At 39.7% G+C, this 17,417-nt stretch overlaps 1 protein-coding gene across 2 annotated transcripts in view; it reads right to left on the reverse strand.

Moving 5' to 3' along the window:
- THSD4 (thrombospondin type 1 domain containing 4) overlaps positions 1 to 17,417 on the reverse strand; it is a 244,065-nt gene that overhangs the window by 196,241 nt on the left and 30,407 nt on the right. For both annotated transcript variants that reach the window (XM_082290825.1, XM_082290827.1), the window contains exon 4: positions 9,444 to 9,883. In XM_082290825.1, the coding sequence (XP_082146951.1) occupies positions 9,444 to 9,883 (440 nt within the window). The remainder of the gene's footprint in view (positions 1 to 9,443; positions 9,884 to 17,417) is intronic.

Here is a 17,417-nt window from a genome sequence, read left to right on the forward strand (position 1 = left end):
GACTTGAACTCCAGTGAAAACCAGAGATTATAAACTGACATATTTATTTCCTACGAACAAAAGTGTCACAGATGTCAGACAGCCACCAGATCAAAGGGACCTTTCTTTTGGTTCGTTTCTATTTGGGTTTGTTTTCTTTCCAAGTCTTATACTCTCACAGGACTCTTGTAAGATGGAAACCCTAAAAGTCATTTACCTCACATTCCAGCCTGATGGCCACGTGGGGCTTTTAATCAATCTTCCTGGCTCAAGATGTGTGAACAAGAGTGCTGATTTGCCCTGGCAGATAAGCAACCAGCACTCTTGAACCGTTTATCCCTGTTAATCTGCTCTGTGACCATGACAGTCATTGTTGAGGCAAGCTTTTGGTAGTTACAGTCTAGAAAAGTAGTATAATGGTTTTTGGCATTAACGGAGGGAAAAAAAGCTTCCCATAAGTAAAATGGAGAGGAAATAAAGAAAACCCATCAGCCTTGTGCCTACTTAGCCAGACCTAAAGAGAGTGAGATTACACAGCATTAGTAGTTTTTCTGTTGTTCCCTGAGCTGAGCAAGAGTGAGTAAGAAGAGGAAAGGAAGTATTTAACAATACTTGCAGTCAGCTGGGACAAAAGGGGGAAAAAATGCCACCAAGAATAGAGTTACCATCTAAAGGTAAATTACTGCCTAACAGAAAAATATACGTAGAAAAGCATTACATGTTTCATGTCAGACCACAGCCAGCAGGCATCTCTGATCTACTGTTTTCATCTCAAGCAGAGGCATAACAGCTGTGTAATGCAGATCTAGCAATCTCCTTTCTTTGGGCATAATTCTCATAAACACATGCACCTCTTTGATTGCTCAGACAAATCTGTTTAGCACTTCGATAACAAAAATAACGAGCCCCTTTAAACTTAAGCCAACCTAAATATATTCTTTATTTCAAAAAATGCATTTGCCCAGACAAGTAAGAAAATCGGGTTATGCGCTATTGATGTAAAGGTTGTAGCAAACATGATGATGATGATGATGTAGCATTCTTACCATTCTAACTTTTAAAAATTTCTCTCATGATGAAAATACATCAGCTGTGAATAGTAGGAACTGGCCCCTCTTAGCACATCTGCAGTGTTAAAAAGGAATTCTGTTGTCGTAGCTTTTTCTAATTTTAGCCACAAGCAAACCTATGCCTTGGCAAATCAATGCATTATCACTGCCTCACAGACTTTATGCTCAGAACAATGCTTTGAACCTCAAGTGGTCTTCAAGACTGAAGCACTTTCAGAGCTGGTGGGCTGGTTATTTATATGAATAGAAACCCTCTTTGAACCAAGGATATACAGTATCTTTAAAATACACAGGTAAGATTACAAATTTCCTGGGCCTCCACCTCTTCTCTTAAGTGCTCTTTACACAGCCTCTCTCCAACATACCTTTTTCATTTCTTCCCTTTTTCCACCACTTCCTCTCTCCTTACATTTCTCCCACTGCCTCTAAATGGAGGTTCCCTGGCTCACTTCCAGCTAAGCACAACTCATTTTCCTTCTCTTCTGATGTCAGACAGAATGAAGAATGTATTTTCATGAACTTTTCAGCATTTCATTCATCTTATCTCCTAGTATCAAAGTACTTCTCTTGTAAACGAAAAACTGCAAGGGTGAACATTAGCAAAAACACTCATTTATGACAACAAGGAAGATTTGTTGTACAACTGCTGGAAAGTTTTCTTAGAATTAACCCAAAGAAACTTCTGATTTCTTACATTTTCAATTCACAACCTTTCACTGTTTCTGAAGAAATAATGTAATGTTTTGGAAAGGCAACAACCTTCAGCCACCAGTTTCACCAGGGATAAGGAGAAAAAAACTGCATAGGAATTACAGATTTTTTTTTCCCCTCAAGATTTTCTCTTGTCTATTGGCAGAAATAATTCCACAAGCAGAGGGAGATGGGTTTTTTCTCTGTATTCCCAGTCACAACAACCACACTAATGAAAGACAACAGAATCTCACCACACATCATCAGACAGACGTGAAACCAACACCTAGATCTTTCTTTTAATTTTGTGTAGAGTTTGGTCAAGTTTGAAGCTTATTTCAAAATCTTCAGGCTTCCTTTACTAGGAGTCCTGTCCTGGAATGAACCCCCAAGGCCTCTAACACGCTAAGGAAACTCCTGTACTCAGTGAGCCTGGTCTAACTGCATCCATAGCCTGAGGTGGCTCTCGGTGCCCAGGGCCAGGAGTTCTCCAGGTTCTTGCCTGTTCTCCTTACTAGGGAATTCAGCAGCTGCCTATAATCTGCTCTCTGAAGTGTTGCTGCCTGTGTTTGTGCCCTATCACAACCTACCGAGAGCTAGCACCTACTCAAGATGAACTTAACAGTGATCTATCAGCAGAAACAAGATGAAAGTAGAAGAAAAGACAGAAGACAGGTTAAAATTTTGATTTATAGCTTTATTTCCCAAATAGTAGTCCCCATTATTTACCACTGCAAAAGTCTTTTAAATTAAACTGATTTGTGCTTTGGCATTGCTGTTATTAATTTCTACTTCAAAAAATGCTCCAAAACTGCAGGTCTTTGATTTCAGCTAGAAAATTAGTTCTAAAGGAGCTCAGTCCCCTTAGGTCCCTATCAAAGCTCTTTGGCTTAAATGTAAGCCCTTCTACTCATCATGGTTTTAACAGAACTGCTTTTTAGTAGGCAAAATCCTCTATAACTAAATCAATTGCATATATTCTAACTTAATTAAGTATATTTCTGTGGATAAATATACCAACATTTAACCTAATATTTTGGGTCATAGCAAATTATCTCTTTTGCAGCATTACATTACTGTAATTAATTGACAGACTTTAAAGGCTACTACCCATCTACTCATAGTTCAAGTATTTAGTACAGAGTTGCCTTGATTCTTTTTCTGAAGAACTGAAAGTGACTTATTAGCTATTCCTGTCAGCAAGGAAGCTATTGAAATATTACTCCAATATTTTAAATGAAATTAAGAAAAAAATAAAGGGAGATGGAAAAGTCCTTGCAGACACAAAACTTCAAATCAAAAAAACCCCGGTCCCAATTCCCTAAGTTTCTGTTAACAGGATCAGTATAGGCATATATTTTTAATGTACTTTATTTTTTTAATTACTCCTAGATATTATTCTTAAAATAATTTCAGATATGCATTTTTAATCCCTGGCATTTCCTCCATAATTCGAAACTGCGACTGGCCTACAATTGTCCAAGCCAATCATTTACTTTCCAGCCCTCCTACTGCATTTAATTTTCTTTCATGTTTTATATATTCTTAGGCACATGGTTAACAAGGTTTACTTTAAAAAGATTCCACCATAATTTTTTCCCCATAAGTCACAAAATAAACTGTCTTATACTGTTCCTAACTGTTAGTGAGTTTACATCTCACAGTATTTTAGCAGATTCTTTCACAGGAATCATTTTTAACAAAAATGACTGATATACTGGATCTGGGAATATGTTTCCACCTACTCAAGGAGAGCTCCAGCCAGTCAGGTTGATTCACATCAAAAGCCACCACGCACTGCCTCTCCCACTGTACCACAGCCCGTGCTGCTCTGCATTCCACATACCCACTTTTCACCAGCTCTAAATCAATCCGGAGAAAATCACTTAAACATGAATGAAAGAAGGGAGCCCTTTGACTGTTTTATATTACAAAATGCATGCCTGTCTGCTCACTGACCTAGAAACCAGCCTTACAGCAATGAGCAGATATCTCTGTGAAATGTTTGGTCATGAGAGCTCAGCCAGCCCTTCTGAGAGTATCACACACTGCAGAGCAGGGCCAACAGCAGCAACTTCTGCCACACCCCAGCCCATTGCTCCCTTCATCAGCACACTGCAGGGCAGTTCATCCGGGCAGGCAGTCACTGCATCTCACTGACTGTCATTTTCATTAAGTAAGGCAAGGGAACTAATTGCCTTTTTTACATCCATGGTAACTTTGGTAACCACACCATGATTTGTGGATATGCACTGCTTCCCATGTATCACATACACGTAAGAGTATTAAAATTACTGTGAGCCTATTTGTCCTAAAAATTTCAACTGCTGGAATTCACAGAGAAACCAACAATGCCTAAGAAGTGTCTCTTTTGAAGAAAAATGGATTATACCACATTATACCACAAACACTCTCATTTATATATCATATTAGGGGCAAAAGATATCTACATTTTTCTGAGACAGTAGAATTAATGAATAAGGTCACTAAATACATGGTCTCTTGGGAACAGGTTTAATTAATGGGATGTGAACTATCTTAAATGAAATTTTCCATCCTCAGAGATCACTACTGATACCCCAGTTCAGCATAGCTGCAATATGCCCAGTACAATAACTCACTGTTTTACTGACCTCTCAGCAAGTGCTATATAGCCTTATTTATGTGACTTTCAACACTGAGATAGGATTCCAAAATTCAAACCCAAATACTACAATCCTCTTTTTCGGTAACACCTCCGATCCCAGGAAATTCTTAGCTTCTTCTTTAAGATTTGATTAAATAATTCAACCATGCAGTTGGCAGGTAAACCAGCAGAAATTCAATGCAAGTAACCTCATAACTCTGCTGAGATGCCTCACAAATGAGATGGGAGGTTTGGTTGTTTCTACCCCTCACAGATGGGGCAATACTTCAGTGGTCTCTGACTGAACAGCAGCAGCATTCTCACTTCCCCTCCTTCAGTGAGCCCAGCTCAGGAAGGGTCGAAATACTCAGTAGTAAGAATAAGAAAGCTCAGGTGGTTTGCAACTATAGGATTGTGTTAGGGGTTTATTTTGGGTAATCCCACTCAAAGCATGCTTGCAGTAGCATAATAAAAATGGATATTAATTTGGTAATAATAAGCAAGACCTACAGCATGTCGTGGGGATTAATAACCAGATGAGAGGTGTGACAGCATAAAGTCAACCTGAGGCCACAGCCATCCCAGCTAGCTATTCATTTTGTGAAGTAGTACCTCATTTGATCATTACTGCTATTGGATCCTGTTTGGAATTTTATTCAGAAGGAAAGTAAACATCTTTCTCACACAGCTTTAAATGCCCCAAGTGCTACCAAAATAAATTCTTTGATTACCACTGCTGCTCTTGGATTTTCTGGAAAATTTATCCTTAGAAAGGGATCCAGTCCTTCTCTCCCTATCTTCTTTCTGTATACACACCAACCCACAATAAGCTCTTGTTACCATACAGGGCTTGGGGTAAAATCCATCACATTCTCATTCTATGAGAGAAATAATGAAAGGAGGGGTGGCTAAGTACTTGAGCTGGGTTTCATTCCAGATATTAAGAAAAGCAAACACTCATGCCAATAAATATAAAGCCTAACAACTTGAGAAAATAATACCTTCTTGAACCTGAAGGTCCAGCAATCACACATTTTTCCACCTCTAGGAACCGGAACTGACTAGAACAGGTCACAGAAATTGCATCATAACACATGGCTATTGGTTAAGGAAACAACAACAGAACTGTCCTTGTAAAAGTTAACTGTAGACCTGCCAACAGTTGCTGTGCTGGGCAGGCCTACAGTTAACTTTTAAAACGACAGTTCCGACATTTGCCTGGTCAAAGCATCTGTGAGAGGGGGCAAAAGATACTTTAAGAAGGGAAATTCTGGTTTGACACTAAATGACGCACTCTTCCTTTCTGTTGCTCAAAGGCCTAGAAATGCAAACTGACCCTATACAGGGTACAGAGCAGCACAGCAGACTTGCACGTCAGCTGCCAGCAGCAGAATAAAGACCCAGAGCTACAGCCATGTGAGAAGTCAATGATTTTTAGATTATTTCCTCAGTGCAAATTTTTCCTCTCATTCCTCTTCCAAATACAAAAAAAAAAAAAATGCATTAGGGAAGCCCTTTCCTCATTAACATACTTATTTAACTTGCACTATTTATGCAAGAACGCTTTAGTTATTTCATTATTCTAGTGATAATGCTTGTTTTTTCTTTCTGCTCCTATGAACCAGATACAAAGTGCATACCATGTTCACATAAATGGACACTGAGGTTTTGCTGCTCCACCACAAAAGCCCATGTGCAGAGAAAGTGAAGGTGGCAGCTGTAAACATCCTACACTCAGCACATCAGCGTGAAATTGTGGTTTTGTCTTCTCTATCACCAAAACAGAGAACTGAAAATGCAACATTTAAGAAGTACTAAACCCTAGTCCATGAATGGTATTTCCTTTCAAGATGTGTTTTTTCTCTTAAAGCACATTATCTTTCTGCATGCCCGTATTACTTTTCCATATCTGCCTCTCTATAAAGATGACTAAATGCTTTAATATTTTTTCACTATGTCCTCCTTCCTGTTTGTTCTTATTGTGTGGTGTGCTCCATGCACTTTAGCTAGGGAAAAATAACAAACCAAGTCTGTGCTAAAGGGAACTCAACTCTTCAAGGGGAGTGCTCCCTTCCTCTGCCAGTGGACAACCCAGAGAACCATCAGCTTTCTTTCATACTCACTCCAGTGACTGACTGTAATTAACACATTTCAATCATGCAGGAACTCTACTTACTGCACTGAGTTAAACAGGGGAGCACTGAAATTTTTTAAACCAGGCTTCTAATTGTAGAAACTCAAACTTCACGCTCTCAACTTCTCATGCAGTCCTGGTTCCTAACGCCTAACTAAACTAAGTTTCAAAAGCTGAAAATGTGAATATCCTCTTCAAAGACAAGGTATAGCAAATTTTTATGATATACAAATTCTATTTTGGATTTTGCTAAAAAAACCCCTAATCAGCTCTTTGTCAGCTGCTTGGAAGCAGGCAGAGAACTTTTCCACTTGATGCTAAATGATACAAACATACTGGGCTGCTGTATAGGACTGCTGGAGCTGTCAAGACTCTTTGCCTTGGAAACCATCCAATTTCACTCTACTATGTTATCACTGTGAGCTTATCTCAGTCACAAATGTCCGTTCCTCTCTTACCATTTTATGGAAGTCTGCTAAAACTACAGTAGAGTAAATAGAAGTACCCCAAAAAGTTTCCATTGACTGTACAAATTGTGAAAACACAGGTGTTACTTAACAGCCTGACATACATTTCCAGTATCATCCATTTAGTGAACAGTACACACAGTTCTGCTGTATAAAAATCATGTGTAGAGTAACTCACATTTTGAAATCCATTTTCCATATACCTGATAGGAAAAGTAATCTCCTTTGTAAAGAAAGTTTTTACTCTGGATTTTGTAAATCAAGGAAAACTATTAGGCTTGTCATTCAAATAATTCCATTTTCAAATAACATTTTTTGTTCTCATTCTGTTTTTACAGTCACCACCAAGGAATCTGAAAGTTATGCAATACAACAGGCTTTAAAGCCACCAGGGACCTCCTAACACAAGATGGAAATAACTTATTATGCAAGTAAGATTAAAACAGTGACCTTGAATCCACAGTCTTTTGCCAAGGGGCAGACTGTGTGGGGGTGGAAAATCAACTCTGGTACAGAAGCTTGTACTGTGCTTAGGAAAGCACAAGAATTTTCAAAAGCACATGCCTCCATCATACAGGAAAGTGAGCATTTTAATGTTTCATATGGAAAAGCATTTCTTACGAAATAACACAGTTTCAGTTCTGCACACAGTCAGTACCATTTTCTGCTCACCATCCTCTCATGTTCCAGCCAATCCTGCAGCGATTGTTCCAAACCATTCCAATCTGTGCTGGCCTGCAGAGGCCACCAGAGCAGCAAGGGACAGCCCTTGGGGATGGAAGCCCAGCAGAGGCAGCAGGGCTGTGCAGAGCCAGGCCAGCTAGGATTCCCTTGGAGACAGAGGGTGCCAAGGGCTGGAGCAAACAGCCTTTGGATGACTTTGTGCTGACGGTTCAAGGCCAGACTCCCAGTGTCAGCAATAACCCAGCCATGCACCACAACCTGGGGCTGTCTCACTGCACAGCCCAGAACAGATTTAATTTGCATTACAGCAAATTATTAAGTAGGAAAACACAAAAAAGAAAATACGACTTTTGCCTCACTGCACTCATGTTAACACTACCAATTCTGTCTCTGGCACTCTATGAGCTTCTGTAAGGCCATCAGTGTCACAATGAATTTATACTCAACAGGTCTAGGCTATCATTTGCATGGGTTTGACAGAAAGACAAAGCAGTGACAAAGAAAATGGGCAACACCTGAGAAGACCAACATCTGAACAGCTGATGCCAGTTTTGAAACTCATGCTTCACCAAGACAGACAGGAGCTTAACAGGTTAATTCTATTTTCAAGTATTCTTTTACATGGACAGAGTTTCTTGCAAGGGTTGAGAATGTCTTTATCAGCAGCAACAGAGAGTTCTACTGTCTTATTCCACTCAGGCTGGAATACTGCCTCAAGGTAATATTCTTTTTTATGTTGTTAAGGACAGCAAAATATCTTTAAAAAGGGAATTACAATTGACTGCTTCACTAAGAATCTTAAAGATGCAGATGACATGAAGGAAGGTTTCTTTGGTTATGTCTTGGGGGGACTGGGGTGTTTTCTGTTTTGTTTGGGTTAGGTTTTTTGTCAACCACCCCAAAACACTTCTCTTCATGTATCTCCCAGAAAAGACCTGAGAGGGAAAGAACCAGAGAACTGCTGGAATACATATTCAGAGGAAACACAGAGAACAGATATTTAAGGAGTGCTCCATCCCCAGGGGTTTTCCATGCCTGTTCTGCTCAGTCTCCAAACTAGAAACACATCTATTTTCCTTTTACAAATATATTTTAAAAAATCTGATAGACTGGTATCTAAGAAGATAAAAAAGTGTTTCTCCAGAAGTGGGAAAGTTATTTGGAATTACTTGTAACAGCACAGATCCACCCACCCTTAAAGACTGTTATTATGAAATTAATATCAACATATACCATGTTTAAAATACTCTATGTGTTAAACAACTACATTATTTTTTATTTTCTTCAAACAGAAAATTTTGCTAAAAGTGGTGGTAGGAAGAAAAAAAGAGAAAACAAAAAGGCAATAAATAGAAATGCAAAACAAAACTAGAGTTTTGAGCAGAAATAAAGTCAACAGACAGTTGGCTATCCTTTATGGAAAAAAGGGGGGTTTTTTAACCAATTAATATCAGACTGGCTGCTGCAGTTAAGAATACAAGTATAAAACAGTTATTTGTTCTGATATTTAATGGAAATGTCAAATGAGAGTGCAGCAGAAAAGGAAAAATCACTCAATAAATCATAACACAAATCTTAAAGGGAAACAATCTGCTTAGCACACTTGTAGAATAATTACATCTGCCCTTGGACATCATTAAGTAGTCAACCGGGAGGGCAGCCTCCCCCAGAAGGCGGTAAACATTGTAAAAGTCAGTCTGAGTCTATAATACTTTCCTGTAAGTGTGAAGAAGTGCCAGCTCTAAACCGCCCTGTCACTCCTAAGGGAGGGGAGCTGTGGCACAGGCTCGTACCTCTTGTCCGGCGTGGCGCTGTGCCGCGGGCCCTGCGAGTGCCGGCTGCCCCTCAGGGCCGCCCGGCCGCCCTGGCTGCTGTTCCGCGCCCCGGGGGCGGCCGCGGCCCGGAGCCCGGCCCAAAGCTGCTCCTCGTTTCTGTGGAGTGGCACAGAGGTGCGGATGGCAGAGATGACATGGCCGGGGTAGGCAGACAGCGAATCCTCGTGGTGGGCGCTCTGGTGAGCCAGAGCCCGGTCCGAGGCCGGGAAGTGCCGGCCCGGCCGGCGGTAGCCGCGCTCCCGGTAATAGGCGGGGAGGCAGGGCCGCGTCTGCTCCATCACCCCCCCACTGCAGCTCCGCGAGCAGGCGGACCAGGGGCCCCAGCTGCCCCACAGGCCGGGCACTCCGGCACTGCTGTCCTCAGGAGCATCTCCTTGCTCTTCTATCCTCTGCGGAACCTGCAGACACAACACACACACTTAGGAATCAGAATTCACAGTGGAATACGAAGAGAGCATGAATACCGCGGTGCTCAGCCATTCACTCCGCAGTCACAAGTGAACTGGAATGATTTATGAAGTAACTTGTCTTATTCACTGCCTGTCAAAGGACTGCCAGTGTAGGAGGAGGTCTCCTTCAACCATCAACCATTCAGACAACAAGTTTGGGGTTGGTTGTTTTGGGGTTTTGGGGGTTTTGTGGTGGTTTTTTTGTTTGGTTGGGTTTCTGAGTTGGCACTTTTTTTGTTGTTTTTCTTTTGGACAATCTGGATAGGAATAGATTTTCTTTGTTCTCAGCAATGGAAAACATTGCATGATACAAACCTTGGAAATGTGTTGTAATATTACCAAAAGCAGGAAATAAGGTCATTTTTGGTAATGAAATTGGGTTAACAGACACTCACTGCTTTGCTGCACTCTGACGCTTCAACAATGGAGAGTGCTGGTGGTTGCAATAATATTTCAGGAACTCCCATCTAATGTGGAACTTTTTATGAAAGCAATAATGTAAGAGGACAGGTTGATTTCCAACCAACCAAAAATGCTGCTGTAGTTAACTCTTATATTACCACTCTTGCCCCAGTCTCCACATGACCACTTCAAGATGATGCACTCAATCCTACATTCACAGAAATTCCCATCAAACTCAATAAAAGATGGAACAAATTTTTGGTCTCTGGTGTTCAATGCCACATAGTCCATACTCACCACTCAGCACAAGGAAAGTGAAAGAAAGTAGCCCAAAGGGAGAGGGCCCTTCTCATGAAGGAAGCTAGGAAGGATTAGGAGGGCAGGGTCTCTCCACAAGGAGAGTTAACCCCACAAGCCAAATATTTTAAACATCCTGACCTTATGATTGGAAAGGTATCAGCACAGCCAGGAAGTTACAGTCACCCATCCCCATCTCCCTGTGGACTCGTGTTCCAAGGTTTACCATTCTTGGAGCTAGATATAGCCAGGATTTCTCAGTGTTTTGCACTGAGCAAAGTACTCAAACTTGCAGTTTTTCTCTTGCTTCTCTTGACCAACTAGTTGAATCACAAGTTTCCAAAGCAGGTTTCCAATGTCTGATTCTCACAATTATTAATATGCAGAACATTCATTTAAATGATCATCCTTTAAGTAGTTTATTAATTCTCTGAACAAGGTTTGTACCGACAAGCACACACACACATCAAATCAGCTGGGAGGCAAGAAAAGGCACTGTCCACAAACATGTTTGCCGTACCTCTCCAGCCCTATTCTAGCACAGCTACCTCAAAATGAGCTTTGGAAAGCCAGCCTTGTCTGTCTGCCTGTCACTTCTCCCCCCTTCTCAGCATGAGAACCTAAACCCGTAACTACCATTAATAATTTTGCTTCAAACAGTATTGTATAATAGCAAAAGATTACACCATCTACACACTTTGCCTCTCATCACAGCCATCATACACTGTGGTAACTGAGCTGTGCCCCACCTCTGCCAGGGAGCACACATTCCTCATCATGGCTGGAGACATGGCAGGCCAGGCTGGAACATGGTTTGCAAACAAGGGTTGAATACAGCATTGCAATACAACAAGCCAAGCCAGCGCAGGGTTTGTGGTGCTGCTGTATAATAGTTGGTTGTGGTTTACATAATCTGAAACATTTCCCCCCTCTGAGGCTGCTCTCACACTTTCATCACCAACCACAGAAAAAACTGCATTTAATTATAACTTCTGATTAATAAAAAGCATCTGCATTACTGCGATGTTACCCATTTCTCCAATGTTATTTGAAAACAGGAGCAGATGTCTCTGTATTTAATGTCTTTCCTGTGAGTACCCCATTTGGCATCAGCCTTTAAAATCCAATAGCCTGTACAACCTAATACTGCATAATGTCAGACTTACGACATGCAGCAAGGTCTTTCTGGCTGCTACATTTGCTTTCATATCCAATAAGAGAACACCACTGGCTCACACTTTGACCAACTAAACAAGCTATTCTTCAGTTTGTGATTTTTCCAGTGAATATGCACTGCCCATACTTACACTATGCATTAATGGCTCTACCTCAGATGTAAAATGGTAATGGCTACACACAGAGCCACTCTTCTGGTCTGAACTCAGTCTGCAGTAAAATTTACTTACTGTAAAACTAATAGTCCTTTGTTATCAGACAAGTAAGGTTTCACTTGTTTGGACTACTCCTTAATCATTTCTACGACGATTCAGTACACCTGTTTTTTAAAATACCAAAGACACTCATGCAGGCAACAACTAAAAGCTATTAATCTACATGCAATTCAAGTTCTCACTAACATAAGAAATGTATCATTTTGCAGAAATAGAAACTGAATAGTGAAAAGTGTCAACCTGCTACAGAGAGAACCTTCTGGCTGTCAAACTTCATTGCAGCAAACATTGGTTCAGATAAAATGATACTTCATATGACTGTAGGCAATGTAAAGTAATTTCACACCCCCAAATCTTCACAGTGAAAGACTTGTAGACACAGCACAAGGGGGTTTAATCCAGCTAATTAAGGAAGAACATAAAAATAAAATGTAAAAAGTAACATTATAATGTCTTATACTGATAGACAAATTCATCAATACTACTGTAAGATAACAAAAGATGGGAGTTTTCAGTAGGAAATCAGGTTATGAACTTCTATTTTCTTACTTTTCTTACTGTTTTCTTATTTTGAGTAAGATATGGGCTACAGAGGAATCGTTAGAGGAGATGATGTGATTAATGGCATAATCTACTCAGTGAATTCTACTATGAAAGACTGAATAAACTGAAGCTGCTTAGTTTAAGGAATGAAAAACAGAGGGGGCAATAATGACACTTCCAAACAGTTTACGTAAATAAATACAAAGAGCTGTTCCTTTTGTCTTTGCAGCAAACTGTTCTTGTCTATAGCCAACACACAAATAACCATGGATTTAAATTTAATCAAAGGTGATCCAAATTAAAGGAGAAAAACTACTTAGAGGGAAGGCAGACAAAGCATGGAAACAGACTGCCTGAGGAGATCCCAGCAGCGCTGAGACCAACCCTAAAGCTCTACCAGGTAAAACGAGGTGTCACTGACCCTTCCCCAGGGCAGAGGAGCTGAATTACAGCACTCACAGGCTGATTCCCGTCCTCTGATCCTGTGATTTCCAGGTAACTTTGTAGCCAGTAAGAAATTCTGCCACAGCTCTATGATATAGCCAAGAGCTTACAGGTAGTTACGGGATTCAGCTGACGTATTTCAGAACATCTCAGACACACCACATACTCAGAGATCCCCAACATTAGGTGCCTCCTTCTCTTGCTTTAAGAAATACCCATTAAAATCACACTTTGTGAAAGGAAGAGTCTGAGCCTGCACTGGGGAATAAGTGAAATGCAAACTGAACTTTTCTTGCCAAGTCATGAGAGTAATTTCTTTAAGAGAATCACATAGCCTGTAAAAAGAGAGAGATCAACTAACCCATTTAATCTACTTTCCCATAGTTCATGATTGATTCCTTCTCTAGGTGACCCAGACTCATTTTAACTATAAATGCACCACCAAAAAGATTTTTATCTACTGCAAGTTAATCACAACCAAATATTTTGCTCTACAATCTCAATTTCTTTTCCCCTTTAATGTTCCCCTTTCCTCCTTTCCTACACATTTTTCAGTTATTTTGCAAGGCAAGGCTTGGAAGTGGACACAATACCATTCAGTACATGCAGCTGTACAATAAACAATGTAAAGAAAAGTAAGACAAGTTTTCAGGTGTGCAAGTGCTTGCAATTTCTACAATTGCACTACCACCTATTAACTTGCTATCAAAAATTCGTTAAATGAGAAATTTTCTTCATAACGACTGTTATGTACCAAATATCTTCCAATCTGCCACCTTTCAACCCATGAGTGGCAAACGGAATTGAGGCTGGATTTTCAGAAGGGTAGTTTAGAGGCCATCCCCTTCCTTTACTCATCAGCACCCTGCATCCCATTCTGTTCCTTTTCCCCAGTTTTCTTGTATTTTGTCACTTTTGTATACTGGAGCTGCACTAAATACAGGTTTTATTCTAAAAGTTTATTGGGTTTTTTTTTTTCTAAAAACCTATGGAATTAAACATATTACTGGCAAGCTGACATAGATGACATTTTGAATAGAAAAATAGTTTAATTTATGTAATTCAGCAATCACTCTGATCCTGAGTCAAAAATTCAGCAAAAATTAGGGGTACACAAGCTATAGAAATCCAATGCCAATTTCTAGTACTGCCTCTGTCAGAATTTAGAAATAAGATCCACATCTCAGGATTTCAGCAGCAGTTGTTGAAACTATACTATGCAAGAATGTCCCTGAAGAGGAAACATCACATGAACTGAAAGCCACAACTATTTAAAATGTAACTTGTGCCGAAGACAATGGCAGACAATGCAGTACTGATCTGACAACCACTAATTTTAAATACTGTAAGACACTTCATCCTATTAAACTATAGCTTAAATACAAATTAACTGTTCAGAAAAGTAGGGGGGGCAAATGGTTAGATCAGAGGCCCATTTAACTCAGTACTGTGTTTCTGACTGAGGGGAGAAGCAAAACTTTAGGAAACAGTGTAAGAACCAGGACATATTCAGAGACATCCAGGGACCCTGTGCTGGTCAGGAATTCAAGGGCCTCCTTCAGCTAAACGCCATGTTCCAATTGCTTTTCATACCTGCTACTGGATTTACTATCCATGAATACAATTAATACCTTCTTTAGCATATTTTTAATCTTGGCTTCCAAAAGACTGTACATTTTACATTGAAAAAGTGCTTCTCCTTGCTCTGGTCTGACAATTTCACTATGTGTCCCAAATTTTTCTTTGTGATAATGAAGAATGATCATTTTGTGTTCTCCTTCACCATACTATGTCTGATTTGCAATTGCTAACACAATCCAGTCCCAGGATCTCTTTCTGAAATTCAGCAGTCGTGATCTGTTCAGTTTCTTTTTGTAAGGAATTCCTCATTCTCAGCACCTTTTTCAATCCTACATTCTTACAGAGGTGTGCAGTGCTGCACACAGTACTCCAAATGTGAATTAATGATGGAATTTCACAGTAATAATGATTATAATGCTTGGTGACAGTATATACCTTTTAGCCAGCTACATAGTTAAGCTGTTATAGCCACAGCCAATGTTACTAGGTATTCTGTAGATATTAAGCATGCTATAGCAATCCAAACTCAAAACTGAAAAGGGATACAAGATAATGGCAAGCTTTAAACCTGGACATATCTAAACCAAGTCAGACATTTCCACTATTTTTTACCATTTCAGTTTAGATACAATAATGTTATTAGATATCATAGATTTAATTTTTAACATATTGTCCAGTAATTCTTTTTTCTGGGTAAATGCCCAGAATGGAAATGAACTCATGAACAAATTTACTACATTATATTCCTAAATATATATCTGAAAGGGATATAACAGGCATAAATGTATGTTTCTCAAAGCTGTATGGTATTACTTTCCCCCAAAGGCAAAGAAATCGTATCCAGAAAAACACTTTATCACCTGCTCAGAAAAATGCTACCAGTGGTATTCACTGAGTTAACTCACATTCATATACTGGATGCAAAGTGGAATTAACAGGAACCAGTATGTCTTACTTTCAGCTGCTATTACCCTCTTTGTCCTATGCTTCCAAGAGCAAAATCCCCTGTAAATTCTGTTCATATTCCCCGGCTTTAGGTGTTTGTTCATTTGTCTTTTCCATGGTCCTTCTTCTCATTACTCCACACATGATAACCCAGCTATGACACCACACTGTCCCCATCATTATTAAAGGACTATCCAGGCACTTGGAAAAAGACTCCTTATTTTTCCTATTACTCCAGGGTTGCACTTTCTTTATTTTACAGTTCTCACTAATTAAAGATTTCACTAGGGCACAGCCTGTCACAAAGGATATGCATGCAGCTTTTACCACAGCCAGGCTCAGACTGACTGAGGATTCAAAACACCAGTAAAATAGTATATTGATACTATGTAAAATGCATATGTCATAATTGGGGTGAGAGGAACACAGCATTCTTCATGAACATTCACCTTTTGTGAATATATTTGATCAATGATCAAGCCACAAAGTAAAAGCGGGACTTCACCTTCTTAAAATTTCAAGAGTGTAAAAACAAAACCAGTCAGACTCCTAGAAATGAGACCTGAACTGCTGCTCAGGGCAGAGCATGCCAAATTTTGAATGGGCTGAGGAAATGATAGTTTCATTTTAGAACCTGTTCAAGTGTAACATTATTGTATTTCTCTGCCAGTGTTGTAAATACATCTATGGAACTCTTTTAATTCTTTCACTAATCTATGCATCTTAAAGGAATTTTTTTCCAGTACTAGCTTAGCTGATTTCCAATAAAGTCCATACATATATAGCCATGACAATTTCCCAGCAGCAAGGCTTTGCAGTCCATTTTATATATGTTCATTTGAAACAACCGTATTTTTTATGCCTCTTATAAGAAACACGTGGAACATTGATGGTTTGATAAAAAACAATCTACCAAGCCCCTCCCCCTGCTCCAAACTTGCAGATAATTTCTTGGATCTCTCAAGGCTAGGAGAAAAAGGGAGCAGAGGCCAAACAAAACATCATGACACAATGTGTACATGTCTGCCTGGTTCGTGTGCTCAGCTATTTTAATCCTTCAGTGCATTTTGGACGCCTTTAATCACAGAAATAGTAAACCATTTGAATTCTACAGTACGTGGTAAGTGTAAATATTACCAGCTTAAACGATTTGGGTTTCCGTTCTTTGTATCAAATCTCTTTCTGAACATCTGTGCCTGTGAAGATTAAAGGACTAAAAAGCCTGGAAATAGGAGACCTTTGTATTCACAAATCACTGAAGGGAGTTAAAATGCCTGGACAGCTTCACTGCCCCTTCAACCAACTTTGACCACATCTGAAGAAACCTTAACATTATTTGAATAGTCTAGAAAGTAAACAGCTCTGAAAAAGGTTCAGAACAGTTTTTGTGCCAAAATGATGTTTCCCCCAAGTCTGGCTAATTTTTTCACACCAAGACCACCTCCGTTGCACTCTAGGAGATTAGTGTTTTAAGGAAGATGTTTCTTTCCACTCTTCTGTGGGACCATTAAGTGCTCTTAAGTAACAGACAGCTCACTCCTGACCTCACTTCTACCACTTCTATACAACCATTCCTTGTCCATGGTAGGACTGCTTCTCATTTACAGTAAGGTAAAGATGATAAGCATCAGGCCCTCACTATATCACAAATTAGGCTTCTTTCTTTTTAAAACTATTCCCTCACCATTCACTATCATTTGTGGCCTAAGTCACTAACCTTATACTACCCTTGGCCTTCTCCAGGTCAGCCATCTACAGATGTGACAAAGTTGATGCCATTCTATTTATTTCTACATTTAGAAAAATTCTTTGGGATCCACATGTGGTAGAAAAACACATTTTATTTATTCTGTAGTTGCTGTAACACCTCTCCAGATCTC

Source organism: Coloeus monedula (assembly GCF_965178545.1).
Source record: "Coloeus monedula genome assembly, chromosome: 14".
NCBI classification, from domain to species: domain Eukaryota; kingdom Metazoa; phylum Chordata; class Aves; order Passeriformes; family Corvidae; genus Coloeus; species Coloeus monedula.